Raw genomic sequence first — 24,386 nt, forward strand, 5'->3', positions numbered from 1 at the left:
TGACGTCAAAATCGTCGAGTCATTTAAGGAATACACGTCTTCCGTTGAATGTCAACGCGTCGCTGCACTTGATAATGTATAAGATGTCTAAACAATTATTATTATAAATGAAATACTTGTGAAGTCAATAAAGTGCTAATAACCTATAGTCTTACGGGTGTATGTGATTTTTGTTCTACAATTGTACATGTTAATACTATGTTTAGAGTTCAACCATCAGTGTAGAATAATGACATGTAGTTAAATAATAATATGTCTTGAGACAAGACTTTTGAAAAATTAGAAAACTTGATAGGTATAAGGATTTTATTTTCAGAAGTATACGAGCATACACTTGTGCCGAGGTTAAAAATAAAATTGGGACGAGTACAATGGTAAGATGTTAATTGATTATAGTATATTTATTTCTTATTAGGACAAGCTGAACCCACACATATTTAAAGCACACAAAGCAGCTTCAGGTTTTTAAGAGTAACTGGAATATTAAAAGGCGCTGTCTCGCAAATCTTTTATCAATGTAAATCTAATAAGGCTTCTTAGCACTGTCCAGTTTCAGATATGGGACATTTTTTATTCAATGCATCAAATACATAAATTGTTCTATAAAAAACTCGAGACACTTATGGTTAAAATTATATAAAATATACTTAATAATATAATATAATAGATAAATTAGTTTACATCAATATTTTTAATTTAACCATGAATGTTGAAACGGCCCGTTACACGAATTTTTACAACTGAAAATGATTCTTATTATCGTGTCCGGCGCTGGGCTTTATTGATATTAATAAAAGATGACATACATTAGTAAAGGAAAACACAAAAAAAAAAAAAAAAATACAAATGTGTTTAGAAAAAGAAAAAAGAATTAGTTATTTCTACTACAAATGTATTGTGACCTTTTTATAAACAGACTTTTAGTTGGTCCTACTTAGTAGTTTAGGAGGAGTTACTTTTTTACTTAAACTTATTGCTCTCACGAGGTACATCTTGTGCCTAAAGAATTTTGTTTTTTACAATCTAATAATATGGGAAATATTTCAAAGATTGGATAAATATTTTGTACAACGCTAACCAAAATTGTTTTTTACTAGAGATATATTTTACCCGTCTTAGGTGTTTTTTAGCAATATGAACGGTCGTTTATCTTACAAATAACATTGCCATTTCCGTCATACTTTAATAAAACTTTTTCCATGAATTTTGAATAATTTTTGTTAAATATTGTTGTTTACAACGCGACCGCGTTGCTCGTTGCTGTAACCGGTTTTCTCTCCCTCCGTTTCTCCTTCCAATGCTTTGCACACCTGTTAATCTTAATAATTCACTGCTACTGTACCTATTCTCTTCGCCTTCTAAAACATACTGTATTATCACCCATATCGTATCTTGTTTTTTTTTTGTATATATGTTCGTTCTGTTCTAGTCTTGTGTGTGCACGTTGTTACTACACACTCAAGAAAAATATAAATCGTTTTTGTTTTCATTAAATCAAATCTCTCTTTATTTTTCTTGCCGTTACGGCCGTTAAACTGTGCAGACAACGGCGTAAATATCTGTAACAGCACATTGTACACAAACGGTGTATTGTATTTGACCCCGTGACATTGCGTCCGGGTTAGCCCAAGTCTCAGTCGACAGTGCGTCGTGTTGCTACTCCTGTTGGCCGTCACTACGACGCCGGCATCAGTCAACCGTGATCACCGCCTTCGCCCGAGGTCCAGTTTGGTGCTGTCATCCCGCGTAGGTCCGCCAGCAACAGTGCGTTGTGTGAGAGGCCGCCTAGGTCGTCCAGTTCCCAGTCACCAGGCAGCGCAATCAGCAACAAGACCAGCAGCTCACCGTCCACAAAAAAAACTTAAGTTATCGTTAAGGTCCCTATTGTAATTGTACCCTGTGGTCATTGCACCAAAACCGAACCGGCCACAGGGCCCCCTGGTCCCATAATTAACCTGTACGATCTTCTTTCCCAGTGTATAAATTCATTCCCGTTCCTTCACTTTCCTCTCTCTCTACCAAGCCGACATCGTGGTCGCAGCGCGGGCTCCGTCTCGAGCAGGACCAAGCACGTTAGGTTGCCTATCCATTTCCGAGTTAGGCGCATTGGGTGCGTGCCTGATTGGTTGCCGATTCATCGCACCATCAGGAACAAGGGTATTTTTTTTTGTCGAGTCGATCTCAACTCTTCCACATACCGTTTGTTTTCGCGACAATTGTCCTTCTTAAAATATGGGATTATATAGGGACAAGATAAATTTCTAGTGAAAAGAACTAAATAACAAATGTGAATTAGTTATATCTACTACAAATTTAATGTGACCCTTTAATAAACCGACTTTGAGTTGGACCTACTTAGTATTTTAGGAGGAGTTACTTATTTATTTAAATTTACAGCTCTGAAAAGGTACATCTTGTACCTGTACACTTTGTTTTTGATAAAAATGAAATTGTTTGAATTACTTGTTTTACTTTGATATTATGGATTTTTGACAACTTCAAAATCATTGAATTAAATCATTTTTGAAATATATTTTGGCGGCGTTTAGGCTAACGTACACCCGATTTTTTTGAGTACTAAATATTGGTATTAATATTTAAACAATCAAAAGATAACATTTTGGATACAATGTCATATCTCATTTTGAAAATAATAATGTGAAAAAAGTTTTAGCTATTTTAAAAAAGTAAAAAACTGGTATTTACTAGTTTAATAATATGCTAAATACTATAGGTTTATCAAATAAAAGCATATGACATTCTCTACAATATATTGTCATGTTTCTTTTTTGTTAATGTAATTTTGCTCTAAATCAACACGAAGCGAGTCCTGCTTAAGTATAATTTGTACATATGAGATATATATATATATTGTATAATAGATTGACAGAGTGACAGGCTTTCCGGTGGAGGAACTTATACAGATTTAATTAAAGATATTATTTACATTTTTTTTCTATTGAATCAACAGGTCACAAAACCACCCCTTCTTAATCTTTTTTGGGGTTCCGTTTTTTTAATAAATATTGTCACTCGATATTTTAGATGGACAAGATTCGAGCAATGCGCTCTTTTCAAATTCTAGTTTATCCAGGGATAGGGTATAGTGTAGCTGTAGGCTATCGATAATATTACAAAAGAGCTAAGACGAAATATATAGACTACTTTAATACATTAAATGTTGTTAAATAATTATACACACTTACTATAAAAATACACACATTATTAAAAGAACTAAACAGACTAAAATCAAATCAAATTAAAATAGGTACCACATGATCAAAAACAAATAATAAAGAAAAATCAATTTGCAAGGGAACATAAAACTAATACAATGGAACCTAAACGGATTTCTGAAAAAAATACGCGAACTAAAACTATCAATATCTGAATACACTCCAGAATTTATATGCCTGCAAGAAACCAACCTAACAAGTGATTACACCGGAACGTTACGTGACTATACATCTTACAGTAAAAATAGAACCGATGGTCGTAGAGCAAGTGCTGGAGTAGCAATCCATGTCAAAACGAATTTTCCTAGTAAACAAATTAATATTACATCTCGTCAAGAAGTTATAGCAATATCTGTTTAGCTTAAGGATACCCACTCAAATATATGTAACATCTACTTACCAAATATAACGAAAATAGACATATCAGATTTGGAAAATATCATCCAACAACTTCCCAAACCATTCATTTTAATAGGAGATTTCAATGCACATAGCACAACATGGGGTTCAGATAAAACAGACTGCAGAGGTAAAATAATCGAAAAATTACTAGAAAAGGACAATTTTGTTATATTAAACGACATTTCACCCACTCGTATTAACTTATCAAATGGGAACTATTCTTCTATAGATTTAAGCATGTGTACAACCATAGCCCAATGACTTAAACGGAATGTTTTGCCAGATTTTCTAAGTAGCGACCACTTACCAATACTAATTAATTTTATACCCAGGAAAGGAGATACAAATAAATACAAAAGTTTTAGATGGAAACTTAAAATTCCCAACTGGTCATTATACAGTGATATGTTAGATAGTGAAATCACTAAAACCCAATTTGAAAAACAAACAAATATTAAAAGCTCAGTAGAATCATTCACTAATATAATAATCTCAGCAGCCAAAATAGCAAACAACAATAACAAACCTAAAGTTCCATGGTGAAATGACGAAATCAAAAAAGCGATAAAGAACAAAAAAACTTCAATAAAAATATACAAAAAGCAAAAAAACTTTTAATTTTATACAATTAAAAAAATTAAGGGCTAAAGCGAGATTTTTAATCAAATACAGTAACGTGGAAGGAACTTACAAAAAGCATAAACTCCAAAACTAACTCCTCCAAACTCTGGAACGAAAATTTGTTCATTAAAAGGATTGCATAAAAATCAAGAAATACATATAACCGATGAACATGAAACAACATCAGTCCCCGAAGAGCTAGAACAAATAAATAGTTGGCCCCACTAAAGATTACAGGAACAAATGTGAATTAGTTATTTCAACTACAAATTTATTCTGACCCTTCAATAATCTGACTTTTAGTTGGACCTACTTTGTATTTTAGGAGGAGTTACTTATTTACTTAAACTTATAGCTCTTTTAAGGTACATCTTGTGCCTATTTTAGCGTACACATTGCATCCAAACAAAAACTGATAATCTTGGTATTGTCAATCAAGTAACTATTGTAGTTTATTGTATAGTTCAACTACGATTACCTATAATCATTTTTACACGGTGTAAATCCGCGTCCTGAATCTGCGGCAGGGTTTATCATTTTCATTACAATATTGAATAAAACCATAAAGCGTCGACTGTAAAATATATTGTATATATTGAATATATACTTTTTACAGTGATGATCATTGACTGAGTAATAACTGCTCAAAACTACTTTATAATTAAGCTTTTCCCCGGAAAAAGGGCCAATTTTTTAACTTTTTTTTTTTGTTCTATATTGTTTACAAATGGCATGTAATCCTCTTAACTAAAAATAACATAGTATTTTGTGACTAAAAGTCTGCACTGGCTCGTTTTTTTACCAATTCTTTAGCATCTGTTACGGTTTATTCAACATTTTGAACACGTATCATCTTACGGTATCAAGTGTTTACGTTGAAAATAACAAGTTCATATTAAACCACTTTATTATACTCAACTTTACTCATACTTTATTATATGTTTTATATTTCTACTACAAATTTATTGTGATTCTTTAATAAACAGACTTGTAGTTGGACCTACTTAGTATTTTAGGAGGAGTTTCTTATTTATTTAAATTTACAGCTCTGAAAAGGTACATCTTGTACTTAATATACTTTGATATTTGAATGGATTTCTTTTTAAGAAACTTATTCACTAATGATACTCTGACTTGAGGATCTGTAGAATAATATATTTAATATTTTGACTCATTACGATCTAAGAATATAAGAAATATTTAAAGATTGGACAAATTTTTACTAGAGATATATTTTACCCGGCTATAGTGTTTTTTAGAAACATGAACGGTCTGTTATTATACAAATAACATTGCCATTTGCGTCACACTTTAATAAAATATTTTCTATGAAGTTTGAATAATATTTGTTATATATTTTCTACTTAACATATGGGATAATACAAGAACAAGATCAAATTAAAGCGGAAAGAACTAAATAAGTAGTCGGCCCAATTAATGATTACAGGAACAAATGTAAATTAGTTATTTCTACTCCATATGTATTGTGACCCTTTAGTAAACATACTTTTAGTTGGACCAACTTAGTATTTTAGGAGGAGTTAATTATTTAGCAGCTGTTACGGTTTAGTTAACATTTTGAACACGTATTAATACATGTTCAAACACGTATTAAAACTTCTTCAATATACTCGACAATTTTAAATAGGAAACGTTCAACGTTAATATATATACTATTTTCCTTCATACTACACTAAAATATTATAGTTCTCGCTAGTTATGTTGCATTCCAACATATCATTGTGTATTATGATTGCTGTGCTTACAAATGCGGTGATAGGGCCACGAAACACTCATAAACCAGAAATGGACAAGGTAATGGCCGAGCTGAACAAGATCAGACAACTCGATATGGGTTTCTTAAAAGCTTTCGTTATGGGAAAAAGACGGACGCTCGACAATATGCTAGCTCACTCAAAAAAACATGTCAGGCACATTTACCATCAGCTTGAGTGCAGTTATGCGTTGTTTGCGATGCGTTACATGCGAATAGTCCAAGCAATCTTTGCGGACCCAATTTATTTGGTAAAAAAAGACGTTTTGGAAAAGGTTTTGTTTGACGACGAAGCTGCGGCAATGTTGACCGCCTCCATAGATATGCCAAAAATAAATGCCGTTAAGAACACCATGTGGGCGTTCTGGTTGTTCGCGGACAGACTGCACAGGTTCTTAGATGATACCAAAAAATTGGGTATGGTCGACGACAAAAACCATTCGGCCATCTTTGCCGCTCACCAGGTCGTTAGCGATGTGCTAGATCGGTTTTTGAAAACGTATCAGTGCACATTCCACAACACTGTAGGTAACTTAAACCACTTGACCGAACTAATCATTCAAATAACAAACAAGGCGGACAAATCAAAACGCCTCGTAAGTTTCCTTGTGGAAAATAAGAAAGTGTTTGATAGACAAAAGTCGGCCAACGCTCATTTTGGTGTACATACTGAACGCCAACAACGAATTTCCGTGACAACGTTAAACCTAGACGACTTACTTGGGATCGAAACATTAGTGGTGCACACCAAAGGCCTTGAATTTTGGAAAACCATAGAAAGCAAGCTAAGTCATGTGTACAACACCGCTATGGCATTGAGCACGACATTAAGCAAACAGACCGAGTCAGTATGCGTTTTTCAAAAAGAGTTAACCGATATCGCTAAAAATGTTTCGCTTGACGTTGACGTCAAAATCTTCGAGTCATTTAAGGAATACACGTCTTCCGAAGAATGTCGACACGTCGCTGGATTGGAAAACGTACAAATGGTCTAAACAATTATTATTATAAAAGAAATATTTGTAAAGTCAATAAAGTGCTAATAACCTATAGTCTTGCGTGTATGTGATTTTTGTTCTACAAGTGTACATGTAACTAGGTACTATGTTTAGCATGCAGCATTAAATGCGTATACTTTAGGTCTGATAGTTTATGGGAAATTTAAAAGTTTAGAAGAACGAGGAGCAGTTTATAATAATATGTCTCGAGACAAGTCTTTTGAGAATTTGGAAAACGTGAAAGGTATAGTGATTTCGTTTTCAGAAGTATACAGACATGATGTGTCAAAGGTTAAAAATTGGAATGAGTACAATGGTATAAGATGGGTCATATGATTAATTTTAATAGATAATATTATATTTGTTTCTTATTAGAGCGAGCTTAATCCACACTTATTATGGTTAAGGGAAAAAGAGCCCGGTATTTCATAAATAGAGCAGGACGATAGCTATTACGGGGAGCTAGAGAATCAGGAGATTCTTCAACAGATGCACCTCAGAGGTTTGAAAAAAGTAAATTGAGAAGGGACCCAGAACGGTTGCTAATTGTATTTAATTGAAGAAAGTCCATACTGATAAACAGATCAACAATTAAAGAAGACTCGTTGTTGAACGTACGTATTAATATTTTAATAATTGTACATGATCATTTGTGAGTTCTATGCCTGTTGTTTTTACTACACAACACCAATGCAAAATAAAGAATTATCATAGTATAAAATCACATACACTCAGTTGTATTCATACTCTGTCCGCCGCGACTAATCTATTTATATAATGATTCGTTTGTTTAAATTTGTAAAACAACTGCCGCCCGGATCCCACACATTAAGAGTATAGAGATTATAATTTTTTTTATAACGTCTGATGACGCATACAAACACTGAATGGGCATCTATACATGTATATTATAAATCTACTGTAGCCACGCCATAGACTTACACCAAAGTGTTTGTTCGTTTTTGCAAACGATTAAGTTGTGATATAGGTTGCGGGGTGTCTGCGTTCCTCCCCCGACGTCGAGGGATAGAACATGTGTCTTACCATATTTATATATGATCAACCAAGAGTTGTGTCATCCGACTGATGTCCTCTTCAACCATAGCTTTCGAGCGTAAGTTCACACTATGCAAGGTTAGGCTCACAAAAGGTATGTGATTACCTGGTATATGATTCTATAGGTATAGTTTATCACCGTGGCCGCAGCCGGAACTGGTAGAGATACAGTAATGTTGTGCGTGATCCTCGCATTTTTTGGTCATTCTTGAAACAATAATTTGTTTTATGGTAAGTACATGAATGGAGGGGATAGACGAATGATAATTTACATATATGACATTATCACAGTGACTTTATGATAACAAACACGTCATTTTAGCAATTGACGTGTATTTTCGTTTTTTGTAACAGTTAAATAAAACTGCAGTGTACAATTGTATTGTCATTCGCATCAATTAACTAAAATTGACTTGCACTTTATGCACTTTTGTAACGTCATTGTTTAAAAATAAATGCGGTTTGACGTCACCTGTGATAACAATAGAATACTAATTGTTATCACAACAGTCGGCGAAGTCCTTTAAAGTCTAGAACAATAGGTTGTGATAAAAATGCACTTGTTTACGTCACTGACCTTGACTTTGAATTATAACAATAGTGACGTCTTTCTATTGTGTCCCAGAACCGGCGTCATCATTCCATTTTATCCCAGAACCGGCATTTTATAGACTACTCTTTAATAAAACATTTTCCATGAACTTTAAATAATATATTTTAAATATTGTCCTACTTGAAATATGAGATAATAAGAGGACAAGATACATTTCTAGTGGAAAGAACCAAATAGAAAGTTAGCCCAACTAATGATTACAAGAACAAATGTGAATTAGTTATTTCAACTACATGTTTATTGTGATCCTTTAATAAACAGACTTTTAGTTGGACCTACTTTGTATTTTAGGAGGAATTACTTATTTACTTAAATTTACAGCTCTGAAAAGGTACATCTTGTGCCTAATATACTTTGATATTTGAACGGGTTGCTTTTTAAGAAACTTATTTATTAATGATACTCTGACTTGAGGATCTGTATAATAATATATTTAATATTTTAACTCGTTACGATCTAATATTATGAGAAATATTCAAAGATTGGACAAATATTTTGTACAACGCTAACCAAAATTGTTTTTAACTAGAGATATATTTTACCCCGTTATAGTGTTTTTTAGAAACATGAACGGTCTGTTACTATACAAATAACATTGCCATTTGCGACATACTTTAATAAAACGTTTTCTATGAAGTTTAAATAATATTTGTAAAATATTTTCCTACTTAACATATGGAAGAATACAGGAACAAGACAAAATTCAAGCGAAAAGAACTGAATAAAAAGTTGGCTCAACTAATGATGACAGGACCAAATGTGAATTAGTTTTTTTAAAAACAAATTTGTTGTGACCCTTTAATAAACGGACTTGAAGTTTGACCAACTTAGTATTTTAGGAGAAGTAACTTATTTATTTAAATTTACAGCTCTGAAAAGGTACATCTTGTACTTCATATACTTTGATATTTGAATGGGTTTCTTTTTAAGAAACTTATTCACTAATGACACTCTGACTTGAGAATCTGTATAATAATATATTTAATATTTTGACTCATTACGATCTAATATTATGAGAAATATTCAAAGATTGGACAAATATTTTGTACAACGCTAACCAAAATTGTTTTTTACTAGAGATATATTTTACCCGGCTATAGTGTTTTTTAGAAAAATGAACGGTCTGTTATTATACAAATAACTTTGCCATTTGCGTCACACTTTAATAAAACATTTTCTATGAAGTTCGAATAATATTTGTTAAATATTTTCCTACTAAACATATGAGATAATACAGGGACAAGACAAAAATCTAGCGGAAAGAACTAAATAAATAGTTGGCCCAACAAATGATTACAGGAACAAATGTGAATTAGTTATATCTACCACAAATATATTGTGATCCTTTAATAAACAAACTTTTAGTTGGACCTACTTAGTATTTTAGGAGGAGTTACTTATTTATTTAAATTTATAGTTCTCATAAGATACAAGTTGTGCCTAATATGGTTTGATATTTGAATGGGTTTCTTTTTATGAAACTTATTCATTAATGACACTCTGTCTTGAGGATCTGTATAATAATATATTTAATATTTTGACTCATTACGATCTAATAATATGAGATATATTCAAAGATTGGACAAATTTTTTTTACAACGCTAACCAAAATTGTTTTTTAATAGAGATATATTTTACCCGGCTATAGTGTTTTTTAGAAACATGAACGGTCTGTCATTATACAAATAACATTGCCATTTGCGACATACTTTAATAAAACGTTTTCTATGAAGTTTGAATAATATTTGTAAAATATTTTCCTACTTAACATATGGGATAATACAGGGACAAGATACAATTCTAGCGGAAAGAACTAAATAAAAATAATTGGCCCAACTAATGATTACAGTACCAAATGTGAATTAGTTATATCTGCTACAAATTTAATGTGACCCTTTAATAAATCGACTTTGAGTTGGACCTACTTAGTATTTTAGGAGGAGTTACTTATTTATTTAAATTTACAGCTCTCAAAAGGTACATCTTGTACTTTATATACTTTTAAATTTGTACGAGTTTCTTTTTAAGAAACTTATTCAAAAACGATACTCTGACTTGAGGCAATGTATAATTATATATTTAACATTTTGACTTATTACAATCTTATAGTAAGGGAAATATTTCAAAGGTTGGACAAATATTTTGTACAACGCTAACCAAAATTGTTTTTTACTTAAGATATACTTTACCCGGCTATAGTGTTTTTTAGCAATATGAACGGTTGTTTATTATACATATAACATTGCCATTTGCGTCATACTTTAATAAAACGTTTTCTATGGAGTTTGAATAATATTTGTTAAATATTTTCCTACTTATTTAGCAGCTGTTACGGTTTATTTAACATTTTGAACACGTATTTATACATTTTCAAACACGTATGAAAACCTCTTTAATATATTTGACAATTTTAATAGGAATCGTTCAGCGTTAATGTATGTACCTTTTTCATTGATATCACACTAAAATATTATAGTTTTCGCTAACTATGTTGCATTCCAACATATCATTGTGTTTTATTATTGCTGTGCTTACAAACGCGGTTATAGGGCCACGAAACTTTAATAGAGAAGACACGGAGGTGGTCTTAGCCGAGCTGAACGAGATTAAACAACTCGATATGGGTTTTGTAAAAGATTTCGTCATGCATGAAAGACGGGTTAAGAATGGTAGAGAGTACGAAAGGATGATAGATTACTCGACAAATCATATTAAGCATATTTACCAGCAGCTCGAGTGCAGTTATGCATTGTTTGCGATGCGTTACATGCGATTAATCAAAGCAATCTTGGCGGACCCCATGGATTTGGTGAAAGAGGACGTTTTGGAAAAGGTTTTGTTCGACGACGAAGCTGCGGCAATGTTGGCCACCTCTATAGATATGCCAAAAATAAATGCCGTTAAGAACACCATGTGGGCGTTCTGGTTGTTTGCGGACAGACTGCACAGGTTCTTAGATGAAACCAAAAAATTTGGAACTGTCGACGAGAAAAACTATTCGGCCATCTTAGCCGCTCACCGGACCGTTAGCGTTGTGCTAGATCGGTTTTTGAATAGGGATCAGTGCGTTTTCCACGAAGCTGAAATTAAATCAAATGAGTTGGCCAGACTAATCGCTGAACTACTAAATGTGCCGAACAAATCAAAACAGTTCGTATGGTACCTTTTGAATAATAAGCACGTGTTTGATAGACAAAAGTCGGCCAACGCTCTTTTTGGGGTAAATACGTTCCGCCAACAACGAATTTCCATGACAACGTTAAACCTAGACGGCTTACTTGGGATCCAAACATTTGTGGTGCACAGCAAGGGCGCTGAATTTTGGCAAACCATAGAAAGCAAGCTAAGTGATGTATACAACACCGCTATGGAATTGGGCACGACACTAACCCAACAGACCGAGTCAGTATGCATTTTTCAAAAAGAGTTAACCGATATCGCTAAAAAAGTTTCGCTTGGCGTTGACATCAAAATCTTCGAGTCATTTAAGGAATACACGTCTTCCGAAGAATGTCAACGCGTCGCTGAACTTGATAATATACAAAATGTCTAAACAATTATTATTATAAATGAAATACTTGTGAAGTCAATAAATTGCTAATAACCTATAGTCTTACGGGTGTATGTGATTTTTGTTCTACAATTGTACATGTTACTACTATGTTTAGAGTTCAACCATCAGTGTAGAATAACGACATGTAGTTAAATAATAATATGTCTTGAGACAAGTCTTTTGAAAAATTTGAAAAACTTGATAGGTAAAGTGATTTGATTTTCAGAAGTATACAAGCATACAATTGTGCCGAGGATTAAATAAGAAATTAGAATGAGTACAATGGTATGGGATGTGTCATACGATTAAAATTTAATAGATTATAATATATTTATTTCTTATTTGGGCAAGCTAAACCCACACGTTTTTTATGGTGTATAACATACATTTAAAGCACACAAAGTAGCTTCAGGACTTTAGGAGTAAGTGGTATATTAAAAGGCGCTGTCTCACAGATGTAAATCTTATCTTATTCTTAACATTGTCCAGTTTCATTTCTGGGACATTTTTTATTTTAATGCATCAAGTACCTATATTATTCTATAAAAAACTCGAGCAATTTATGGTTAAAATTTTATTATATAATAGATAAGTTAGTTTACATCCATATTTTTAATTTAACTGAGAAAGTTAAATCGGCCAGTATGGTGGGGTCGGGGCATGGTGGGGACAATGAGGTCACAGGTTAACACGAATTATTACAACTGAAAGTGATTCTCATTATCGTGTCCGGTGCTGGACTTTATTGATATTAATTATAGCTGTAATACATTAAATAGACATTAAAATAAAATATAAATATAAAGTGTTTAGAAAAATACATTTTTTTTATTTATTTAAATATTTTGTTTAAGCCAATGGGTGGCTACTGATATAGCAATTGTATTAGCAAGCTCCAAGTCGTCAATTGTGCATCATGGCGGAGCAAGGACGCATTGTAGTAGGTGTTCATCGGATTGGCTCTCACCACATTCACATACGTCCGGTCCTTCTTGGTATCCCCATTTCACCATATTGAATCTTGTCTTAGCTACTCTAGCTCCTATTTATCGTTTTCCATATGGACCAAGGTAGGTTCACGCCTGGTGGTGGGCGTTCATCAGGCGGAACAGGTGTTGCATTTTGCATCTCTTCTCCCCATTTACGTAGTAAGAGCTGGTTGGGGGGTCCTATATCACATTTGTATTGGCAATACAATTTCTTTTTGATTTAAGTCTTCTTTGGGGTTCTAAGTATAACCATACATAGAATGCCTTTCGTCTATAGCTTGTTTTGTTCTTTCAATGCATGTGGCCACATAAATATACTGGTTGTTCTATGTTTTTCAGTAGTTTTCCAAGACACTCAACTTTGAGCTCCCTTTTTGCCTCACTATTTCAGAGGTGGGTAAAAGATTTCTAATATCTAATGCTCACCCAATAATCCCACACGACATTATCACAGAAAACCTAATTATAGAAGGCATTAAAACAGTGTCACCTATAACATTTATAAAAGCCGGTTTCCATGACGAACTCGCACACATCAGCAGTTTTCGTCGGCAGGTGTATATACACCCGGATGATATTGCCAATGTACCCGGATCTTTATTAATTAAATACGACAACACAGATTTCAGAATACTTTTAACTGACGACACGCTAACTTGTTTTATATGCAAACAAACCGGTCATACCTCCAATTTTTGCAAAAAACATTTAGAAAATACAAACCTTACAAACCAAACAGCACAAAGTACAAAAACAGTTGAAATTAACTCCAATGATACACAAAAAATCAACCTAAAACAACCCCATTCAGCCAACCTATTATTAGCACTATTATACCTAATGAGCAAACTAAAAGACCGTTACCATTATCGAACTGCCCTACATCACCAACATTTTCAATATTTACAATTTACAAAATATTTATCCAATCTTTGAAATATTATCCATATTATTAGATTGTAAAAAACAAAATTCTTTAGGCACAAGATGTACCTCGTGAGATCAATAATTTTAAGTAAATAAGTAGCTCCTCCTAAAATACAAAGTAGGTCCAACTAAAAGTCTGTTTATTAAAGGGTCACAATAAATTTGTAGTTGAAATAACTAATTCACATTCGTTTCTGTTATCATGTTATTTGTATAATAACAGAGCGTTAATCTTTCTAAAAAACACTATTGCCGGGTAAAATTTATCTCTAGTAAAAAAAAATGTTGGTTTGCGTTTTACAAATTATTTATCCAATATTTGAATATTTCTCATATTATTAGATCATAATGAGTCAAAATATTAAATATATTACTAAACAGATCCTCAAGTCAGAGTATCATTAATGAATAAGTTTCTTAAAAAGAAACCCGTTCAAATATCAAAATATTTTAGGCACAAGATGTACCTTGTAAGAGCTATAAGTTTAAGTAAATAAGTAACTCCTCCTAAACTACTAAGTAGGACCAACTAAAAGACTGTTTATAAAAAATTCACAATACATTTGTAGTTGAAATAACTAATTCTTTTTTCTTTTTCTAAACACATTTATATTTATATTTTATTTTAATGTCTATTTAATGTATTACAGCTATAGCTGGGTTCAGCTTGCCTTAATAAGAAATAAATATACTATAATCAATTAACATCTTACCATTGTACTCGTCCCAATTTTATTTTTAATCCTCGGCACAAGTGTAGGCTCGTATACTTCTGAAAATGAAATCCTTATACCTATCAAATTTTCAAATTTTTCAAAAGACTTGTCTCAAGACATATTATTATTTAACTACATGTCGTTATTCTACACTGATGGTTGAACTCTAAACATAGTAGTAACATGTACAATTGTAGAACAAAAATCACATACATCCGTAAGACTATAGGTTATTAGCAATTTATTGACTTCACAAGTATTTCATTTATAATAATAATTGTTTAGACATCTTATATATTATCAAGTGCAGCGACGCGTTGACATTCTTCGGAAGACGTGTATTCCTTAAATGACTCGAAAATGTTGACGTCAACGCCAAGCGAAACTTTTTTAGCGATATCGGTTAACTCTTTTTGAAAAATGCATACTGACTCGGTCTGTTGGGATAGTGTCGTGCCCAATTTCATAGCGGTGTTGTACACATCACTTAGCTTGCTTTCTATGGTTTGCCAAAATTCAGCGCCCTTGCTGTGCACCACAAATGTTTGGATCCCAAGTAAGCCGTCTAGGTTTAATGTTGTCATGGAAATTCGTTGTTGGCGGAACGTATTTACACCAAAATTAGCGTTCTCTGACTTTTGTCTATCAAACACATTCTTATTATTCTGAAGGAACCCTACGAGCCGTTCTGACTTGTTCGGCACATTTAGTTCGATGATTAAATGGCCCAAGTCACTTGATTTACGTTCAGCTTTGTGGAAAATGCACTGATCCCTATTCAAAAACCGATCTAGCACAGAGCGAACGGCCCGGTAAGCGGCCCATATGGCCGAATGGTTTTTGTTGTCGACCGTACCCCATTTTTTGGTTGCATCTAAGAACCTGTGCAGTCTGTCCGCGAACAACCAGAACGCCCACATGGTGTTCTTAACGGCATTTATTTTTGGCATATCTATGGAGGCGGCCAACATTGCCGCAGCTTCGTCGTCGAACAAAACCTTTTCCAAAACATCTTCTTTCACCAAATCCATAGGGTCCGACAAGATTGCTCCGATTAATCGCATGTAACGCCTCGCAAACAATGCATAACTGCACTCGAGCTGCTGGTAAATTTGCTCAATATGATTTTTAAGGTAATCTATCAACGTTTCGTACTCGCTATTATGCTTAACCCGTCTTTCACGCATGACGAAAGCTTCTAAGAAACCCATATCAAGTGGTTTGATCTTGGTCAGCTCGGCTAATAGCTCATTCATTTCTTTTTGATTAAAGTTTTTTGGCCCTATCACCACGTTTGTAAGCACAGCAATAATAATGCACAATGATATGTTGGAATGCAGCATAGTTAGCGAAAACTATAATATTTTAGTGTGAAATCAATGAAAAATGCGGACCGTACTTTTACGGAATCCATAAACACTCTGACCGTATTGTTACGGACCGTACAGATACGGAATCTACAGGGTAGCTTTGTAGTCATATGACCGATTTTTAAATGTTTATGATATTTCAACTTGTACGTACATATATACACTTTTACAAACATGTTTTTTTAATTTTTAAGTTGTTATTTTAGTATTTTTTAAACATATTAAAAATGTTATACCTATTAGAGTTGTGAACTGTGACCTTACGCCGTTCTTATTGGAAAAATAACAATAAAAAAATATCGATAAATTTGAAATGGGTCAAGCTGGCACCGGTACATAATGCTAAGACTGAAAAAGTCATATTGAACATTTGCTGGATTTTGAGGCCTTTTAAACTTTGTCTTAGAACTTCCTTGTTAATTTTTCTGTACTTTTAACTTTAAAAATGTTTTTATGAATTTGCTAGTTCATTGTTTACAGTTTCTAGACCTTCTAAATTGTGTACATAAACTATTTTACTGCTGTTGAAATTATACTTTAATATTGTTGGAATTAAATATTTGAACTTCATTTAAACCTTAATGTTAATCAATTTAAATTTTATCAAGACTTAACGTTTAAGTAATATTATTATTACGAAAATTCAAATCCTCCAGAACAAATGTTTATTGACAAGTCTAAATGGTTTCATGGTTATATTATATCCCTATCTACTAATTACTAGAGAGCTTTAGTTGTAGATGAATTAATTGCAAATTTGTGAGTAGCTGGGTCACAGTGTTACACCGCAAACGGCAACCAATTCTGCTGTGTGAAATCCTCCACTAAAGCAGATGTTCTAGAAGTGTGTCCAGAAACAAAACCGTTAACTTCAAAAAAATCTTTTAAAATTAAAAAAAAACTACTATTCAATTATTATGTTTCTTGCATAAATAATATATTATGATAATCCTGTACACTTTGTTTTTGATAAAAATGAAATTGTTTGAATTACTTGTTTTACTTTGATATTATGGATTTTTGACAACTTCAAAATCATTGAATTAAATCATTTTTGAAATATATTTTGGCGGCGTTTAGGCTAACGTACACCCGATTTTTTTTGAGTACTAAATATTGGTATTAATATTTAAACAATCAAAAGATAACATTTTGGATACAATGTCATATCTCATTTTGAAAATAATAATGTGAAAAAAGTTATAGCTATTTTAAAAAAGTAAAAAATTGGTATTTACTAGTTTAATAATATGCTAAATACTATAGGTTTATCAAATAAAAGCATATGACATTCTCTATAATATATTGTCATGTTTCTTTTTTGTTAATGTAATTTTGCTCTAAATCAACACGAAGCGAGTCCTGCTTAAGTATAATTTGTACTTATAAGACTATTGTATAATAGATTGACAGAGTGACAGGCTTCCCGGTGGAGGAACTTATACAGATTTAATTAAAGATATTTTTTACATTTTTTTTCTATTGAATTAGCAGGTCACAAAACCACCCCTTCTTAATCTTTTTTGGGGTTCCGTTTTTTTAATAAATATTGTCACTCGATATTTTAGATGGACAAGATTCGAGCAATGCGCTCTTTTCAAATTCTGGTTTATCCAGGGATAGGGTATAGTGTAGCTGTAGGCTACTAGTGTCTATTGTAGACCTAACTATAAACAAACGAGAAGAATAACACATTGGGTATTGTATTAAGAAAACGGTGTATATATATTATATAAATATAAATATATATATATATATATATATATATATATATATATATATATATTTACTTAAAACATTAATCTAATCGATAATATTACAAAAGAGCTAAGACGAAATATATAGACTTCTTTTTAGGTAAAAATAACGTTAAAAATTATTGGGTGGTAATGATTTAATATATTCTTTATTTTTTTCATTTTGGATAATCGCTTTTTATTTTTTGGAATACTTTCTATTTTAACATATATAAACTTAACTGATATATAACCTATGGTATACACTTTACACAAAAGTTGGGACAACATAAATGTACGAACTACGACTTGCAGCAAAGTACTGTAGCGTGTTTGTACTATTTCATGGGACTTATTGTACATATAAGTACAGAGTATATTTACATTCCCCCGGACTTTTGAGACAACTATTATTTATAAAACTAGAGACACAGATAAAAATGTCTAGAGGTCAGTCGGCTAAATGTCTGTTATGGTTTACCTTTGTGAAACAAAATTTGTTCAAACGTAGTATGTTATATGTCAGTACACAGCGGTTCTGAGGGGGGTGCCCGGCTACGCCGGCCATGGTGTCGTGACATATTTTATATATAATAGATAAATTAATAATACATTCATACTTTTTTGATCCATATATTTAAATCCATAAATTGATATTTTTTTAGATGGCTAACCAACAGTTCATCCTACTAAATGATCATAATTAAAAATGTTTAAATACTTTTCATTTTCATTATGTAGTATTAATTTTAAAAAATATAGCAAAATCTATAGTTTTAACTTTTTTAGGGTGGAGCGAATACTTATATTATACTTCTATAAGTAATAAAATAATAAATTAAATGTTGATGTTGAATTTCAATATAAATTTAAAAATGTATTGTTCTTATTTTTGCTATTTTTATTCAGTGCTTCAGATATTATAATATTAATCATTTATTAAATGAAAAATTAGTATCAATAAAAATGATAATATTTTAATAATAATAATAATATTTTTTTTTTATGTTTTAATAATGCCCAATGTATAAAATCACACGATATTAAAAAAAAAAATAAGTCAATATTCATAAGTGTCTAATTTAGTTCCATCCATAAAAAAATAGAAAATATTGCAAATCAAATATAACACAAAATACAAAAAATAAGTTTTTTAAATTTAAAAGAACGTTTAATTCGCGTGACGTCATTGGGCCGAGCTCAATATGTAAATAATGCTCAATAATCAGTATGAGCTCTATGTGTAAATGAAATATCAATAATGAAATGTACTTCTTTACTCGTATAAGATAGACAATTATGGCGAGCTCGGCCCAATGACGTCACACGGCTATTCTAAATATCCTAATATCTCCTTAAATAATCATTTTTTTTTTTGCATCGGATTTGGAACAAATCATTTTTAATAGTTCTGACTACAATAATTTAACATTTAATTAAAATTTAAAACAATTGTTTTTCTGTGTTGTGTGCTTCTTTAAAGAAAGTGAAGAAGCGCCAATGTGATACACCCTGTAGATTCCGAATTCGTACGGTCCGTGCTAATACGGTCAGTGTCATTTAAGATTCCGTAGAAGTACGGCCCGTGGTTTTACGGTTTGGTTTTTTCCGCGTTAGTACGGTCCGTAACAATACGGTCAGAGTGTTTATGGATTCCGTAAAAGTACGGTCCGCCACATTACTGTCCGCAGCATTATTTTTTCCGAATTCGTACGGTCCATGACAATACTTTTTTTTTCCGTATTTGTACGGTCCGTGACAATATTTTCTGTGACTTTACGTCCTCCCCACTCTCTTTGCAACGAAGTCGAAGTAGATATAACTAAGTTGACAGAAACCATAGATAAAATTAGACCAAAAATCATCGACCGCACCATGAAATCCAAACTTACTAAATTATCAAATCTCTTATTTCAAGCTGCACCACGTTAAATAATTATACACACTAACTAAGAAATACATATAACCGATGAACATGAAACAACATCAGTCCCCGAAGAGCTAGCAGAAACAAATAGTTGGCCCAACTAAAGAATACAGAAACAAATGTGAATAAGTTATTTCAACTACATGTTTATTGTGACCCTTTAATAAACAGACTTTTAGTTGGACCTACTTTGTATTTTAGGAGGAGTTACTTAATTATTTAAATTTACAGCTCTGAATAGGTACATCTTGTACTTAATATACTGTGATATTTGAATGGGTTTCTTTTTAAAAAACTTGTTCACTAATGATACTCTAGCTTGAGGATTTGTATAATAATATATGAAACATTATTACTTATTAAATTTTAATAATATAGGAAATATTTCAAAGATTGGACAAATATTTCGTACAACATTAACCAAAATTGTTTTTTACTAGAGATATATTTTACCCGTCTCAGGTGTTTTTAAGCAATATGAACGGTCGTTTATTATACAAATCTCATTGCCATTTGCGTCATACTATAATAAAACGTTTTCTATGAGTTTTGAATATCTTCTGTTAAATATTGACCATCTTAAAATATGGGGTAGTGTAGGGACAAGATAAATTTCTAGCAAAAATAACTAAATAAATAGTTGGCCCAACTAATAATTACAGAAATAAATGTGAATTAGTTATTTCAACAACAAATTTATTGTGACCCTTTAATAAACAGACTTTAGTTGGACCTGCTTTGTATATTGGGAGTAGTTACTTGTTTACTTAAGTTTATAGCTTTCATTAGGTACATCTTGTGCCTAATATATTTTGATATTTAAACGAGATTCTTTTTAAAAAACTTGTTCACTAATGATACTCTGGCTTTAGTGTTTGTATAATAACATATGAAACATTTTTACTTATTACATTCTTATAGTAAGGGAAATAATTCAAAGATTGGATAAATATTTTGTACAACGCTAACCAAAATTGTTTTTTACTAGAGATATATTTTACCCGTCTCAGGTGTTTTTAAGCAATATGAACGGTCGTTTATTATACAAATATCATTGCCATTTGCGTCATACTATAATAAAACGTTTACTATAAGTTTTGAACATCTTTTGTTAATAATTGTCCATCTTAAAATATGGGGTAATATAGGGACAAGATAAATTTCTAGCGAAAATAACTAAATAAATAGTTGACCCAACTAATGATTACAGAAATAAACGTGAATTAGTTATTTAATCTACAAATTTATTGTGACCTTTTAATAAACAGAATTTTAGTTGGACCTACTTTGTATATTGGGAGTAGTTACTTGTTTACCTAAGTTTAGAGCTTTCATTAGGTACATCTTGTTCCTAATTTATTTTGATATTTAAACGAGATTCTTTTTAAAAAACTTGTTCACTAATGATACTCTGGCTTTAGGATTTGTATAATAATATATGAAACATTTTTACTTATTTCATTCATATAGTAAGGGAAATATTTCAAAGATTGGATAAATATTTTGTACAACCCTAACCAAGATGGTTTTTTACTAAATATATTTTATACGTCTCAGGTGTTTTTAAGAAATATGAACGGTCGTTTAATATACAAATATCATTGCTATTTGCGTCATACTTTAATAAAACGTTTTCTATGAAGTTTGAATAATATTTGTTAAATATTTTCCTACTTAACATATGGGATAATACAGGGACAAGATAAAATTCTAGCGGAAAGAACTAAATAAAAATAGTTGGCCCAACTAATGATTACAGGACCAAATGTGAATTAGTTATATCTACTACAATTTTGTTGGACCCTTTAATAAACAGGCTTTTAGTTGGACCTACATAGTATTTTGAAGGAGTTACATATTTTTTTAAATTTACAGCTCTGAATAGGTACATCTTGTACTTAATATACTGTGATATTTGAATGGATTTCTTTTTAAAAAACTTGTTCACTAATGATACTCTGGCTTGAGGATTTGTATAATAATATATGAAACATTTTTACTTATTACATTCTTATAGTAAGGGAAATATTTCAAAGATTGGATAAATATTTTGTACAACGCTAACCAAAATTGTTTTTTACTAGAGATATATTTTACCCGTCTCAGGTGTTTTTAAGCAATATGAACGGTCGTTTATTATACAAATATCATTGCCATTTACGTCATACTATAATAAAACGTTTACTATGAGTTTTGAATATCTTCTGTTAAATATTGAACATCTTAAAATATGGGGTAGTATATGGACAAGATAAATTTCTAGCGAAAAGAACTAAAGAAATAGTTGGCCCAACTAAAGATTACAGAAAGAAATGTGAATTAGTTATTTCAACTACATGTTTATTGTGACCCTTTAATAAACAGACTTTTAGTTGGACCTTCTTTGTATATCGGGAGTAGTTACTTGTTTACCTAAGTTTAGAGCTTTCATTAGGTACATCTTGTTCCTAATTTATTTTGATATTTAAACGGGGTTCTTTTTAAAAAACTTGTTCACTAATGATACTCTGGCTTGACGCAATGTATGATTATATATTTAACATTTTGACTTATTAGAATCTTATAGTAAGGGAAATATTTCAAAGATTGGATAAATATTTTGTACATTCCTAACCAAAATGGTTTTTTACTAGAGATAAATTTTACCCGGCTATAGAGATTTTTAGTAGCATGTACGGTCTACTATTATACAAATAACATTGCCATTTGCGTCATACTTTAATAAAACGTTTTCTATGAAGTTTGAATAATATTTGTTAAATATTTTCCTACTTAACATATGGGATAATACAGGGACAAGATAAAATTCTAGCGGAAAGAACTAAATAAAAATAGTTGGCCCAACTAATGATTACAGGACCAAATGTGAATTAGTTATATCTACTACAATATTGTTGGACACTTTAATAAGCAGACTTTTAGTTGGACCTACATAGTATTTTTGAAGGAGTTACTTATTTTTTTAAATTTACAGCTCTGAATAGGTACATGTTGTACTTAATATACTGTAATATTTTAATGGCTTTCTTTTTAAGAAACTTGTTCACTAATGATAGTTATTTCAACAACAAATTTATATTGACCCTATAATAAACAGACTTTTAGTTGGACCTACTTTGTATATTGGGAGTAGTTACTTGTTTACTTAAGTTTAGAGATTTTATTAGGTACATCTTGTGCCCAATTTATTCTGATATTTAACGGGGTTCTTTTTACAAAACTTGTTCACTAATGATTCTCTGGCTTGACGCAATGTATGATTATATATTTAACATTTTGACTTATTACAATCTTATAGTAAGGGAAATATTCAAATATTGGATAAATATTTTGTACAACGCTAACCAAAATGGTTTTTTTCTAAATATATTTTATCCGTTTCAGGTTTTTTTATTCAATATGAACGGTCGTTTATTATACAAATATCATTGCCATTTGCGTCATACTATAATAAAACGTTTACTATGAGTTTTGAATATCTTCTGTTAAATATTGACCATCTTAAAATATGGGGTAGTGTAGGGACAAGATAAATTTTTAGCGAAAATAAATAAATAAATAGTTGGTCCAACTAATAATTACAGGACCAAATGTGATATAGTTATATCTACTACAATATTGTTGGACCCTGTAATAAACAGACTTTTAGTTGGACCTACATGGTATTTTTGAAGGAGTTACTTATTTTTTTAAATTTAAAGCTCTGAATAGGTACATTTTGTACTTAATATACTGTGATATTTGAATGGCTTTCTTTTAAGAAACTTGTTCACTAATGATACTCTGGCTTGAGGAGCTGTATAACAATATATGAAACATTTTGACTTAATACAATCTAAAAATATGGGAAATATTTCAATGATTGGACAAATATGTTGTACAACGCTAACCAAAATTGTTTTTTACTAGAGATAAATTTTACCCGGCTATAGAGTTTTTTAGTAGCATATACGGTCTGCTATTATACAAATAACATTGCCATTTGCGTCATACTATAATATAACGTTTACTATAAGTTTTGAACATCTTTTGTTAATAATTGTCCATCTTAAAATATGGGGTAGTATATGGACAAGATAAATTTCTAGCGAAAAGAACTAAAGAAATAGTTGGCCCAACTAATAATTACAGAAATAAATGTGAATTATTTATTTCAACAACAAATTTTTATTGACCTTTTAATAAACAGACTTTTAGTTGGACCTACTTTGTATATTGGGAGTAGTTACTTGTTTACTTAAGTTTAGAGCTTTCATTAGGTACATCTTGTGCCCAATTTATTCTGATATTTAACGGGGTTCTTTTTACAAAACTTGTTCACTAATGATTCTCTGGCTTGACGCAATGTATTATTATATATTTAACATTTTGACTTATTACAATCTTATAGTAAGGGAAATATTCAAATATTGGATAAATATTTTGTACAACGCTAACCAAAATGGTTTTTTTCTTAATATATTTTATC

At 31.4% G+C, this 24,386-nt stretch overlaps 1 protein-coding gene across 1 annotated transcript in view; it reads left to right on the forward strand.

Annotated features, from left to right (window-relative positions):
- LOC126833438 (uncharacterized) overlaps nucleotides 1-24,386 on the forward strand; it is a 28,037-nt gene that overhangs the window by 844 nt on the left and 2,807 nt on the right. The window contains exon 2 of the mRNA XM_050565171.1: nucleotides 11,864-11,965. Coding sequence (XP_050421128.1) covers nucleotides 11,864-11,965 — 102 coding nt within the window. The remainder of the gene's footprint in view (nucleotides 1-11,863; nucleotides 11,966-24,386) is intronic.

This window comes from Adelges cooleyi, unplaced genomic scaffold (genome assembly GCF_023614345.1).
Source record: "Adelges cooleyi isolate 19-005CV unplaced genomic scaffold, UGA_ACOO_1.1 ACOO_flye_CR_arks_rails_tigmint_CR_PRNA_0, whole genome shotgun sequence".
Classification (NCBI taxonomy): domain Eukaryota; kingdom Metazoa; phylum Arthropoda; class Insecta; order Hemiptera; family Adelgidae; genus Adelges; species Adelges cooleyi.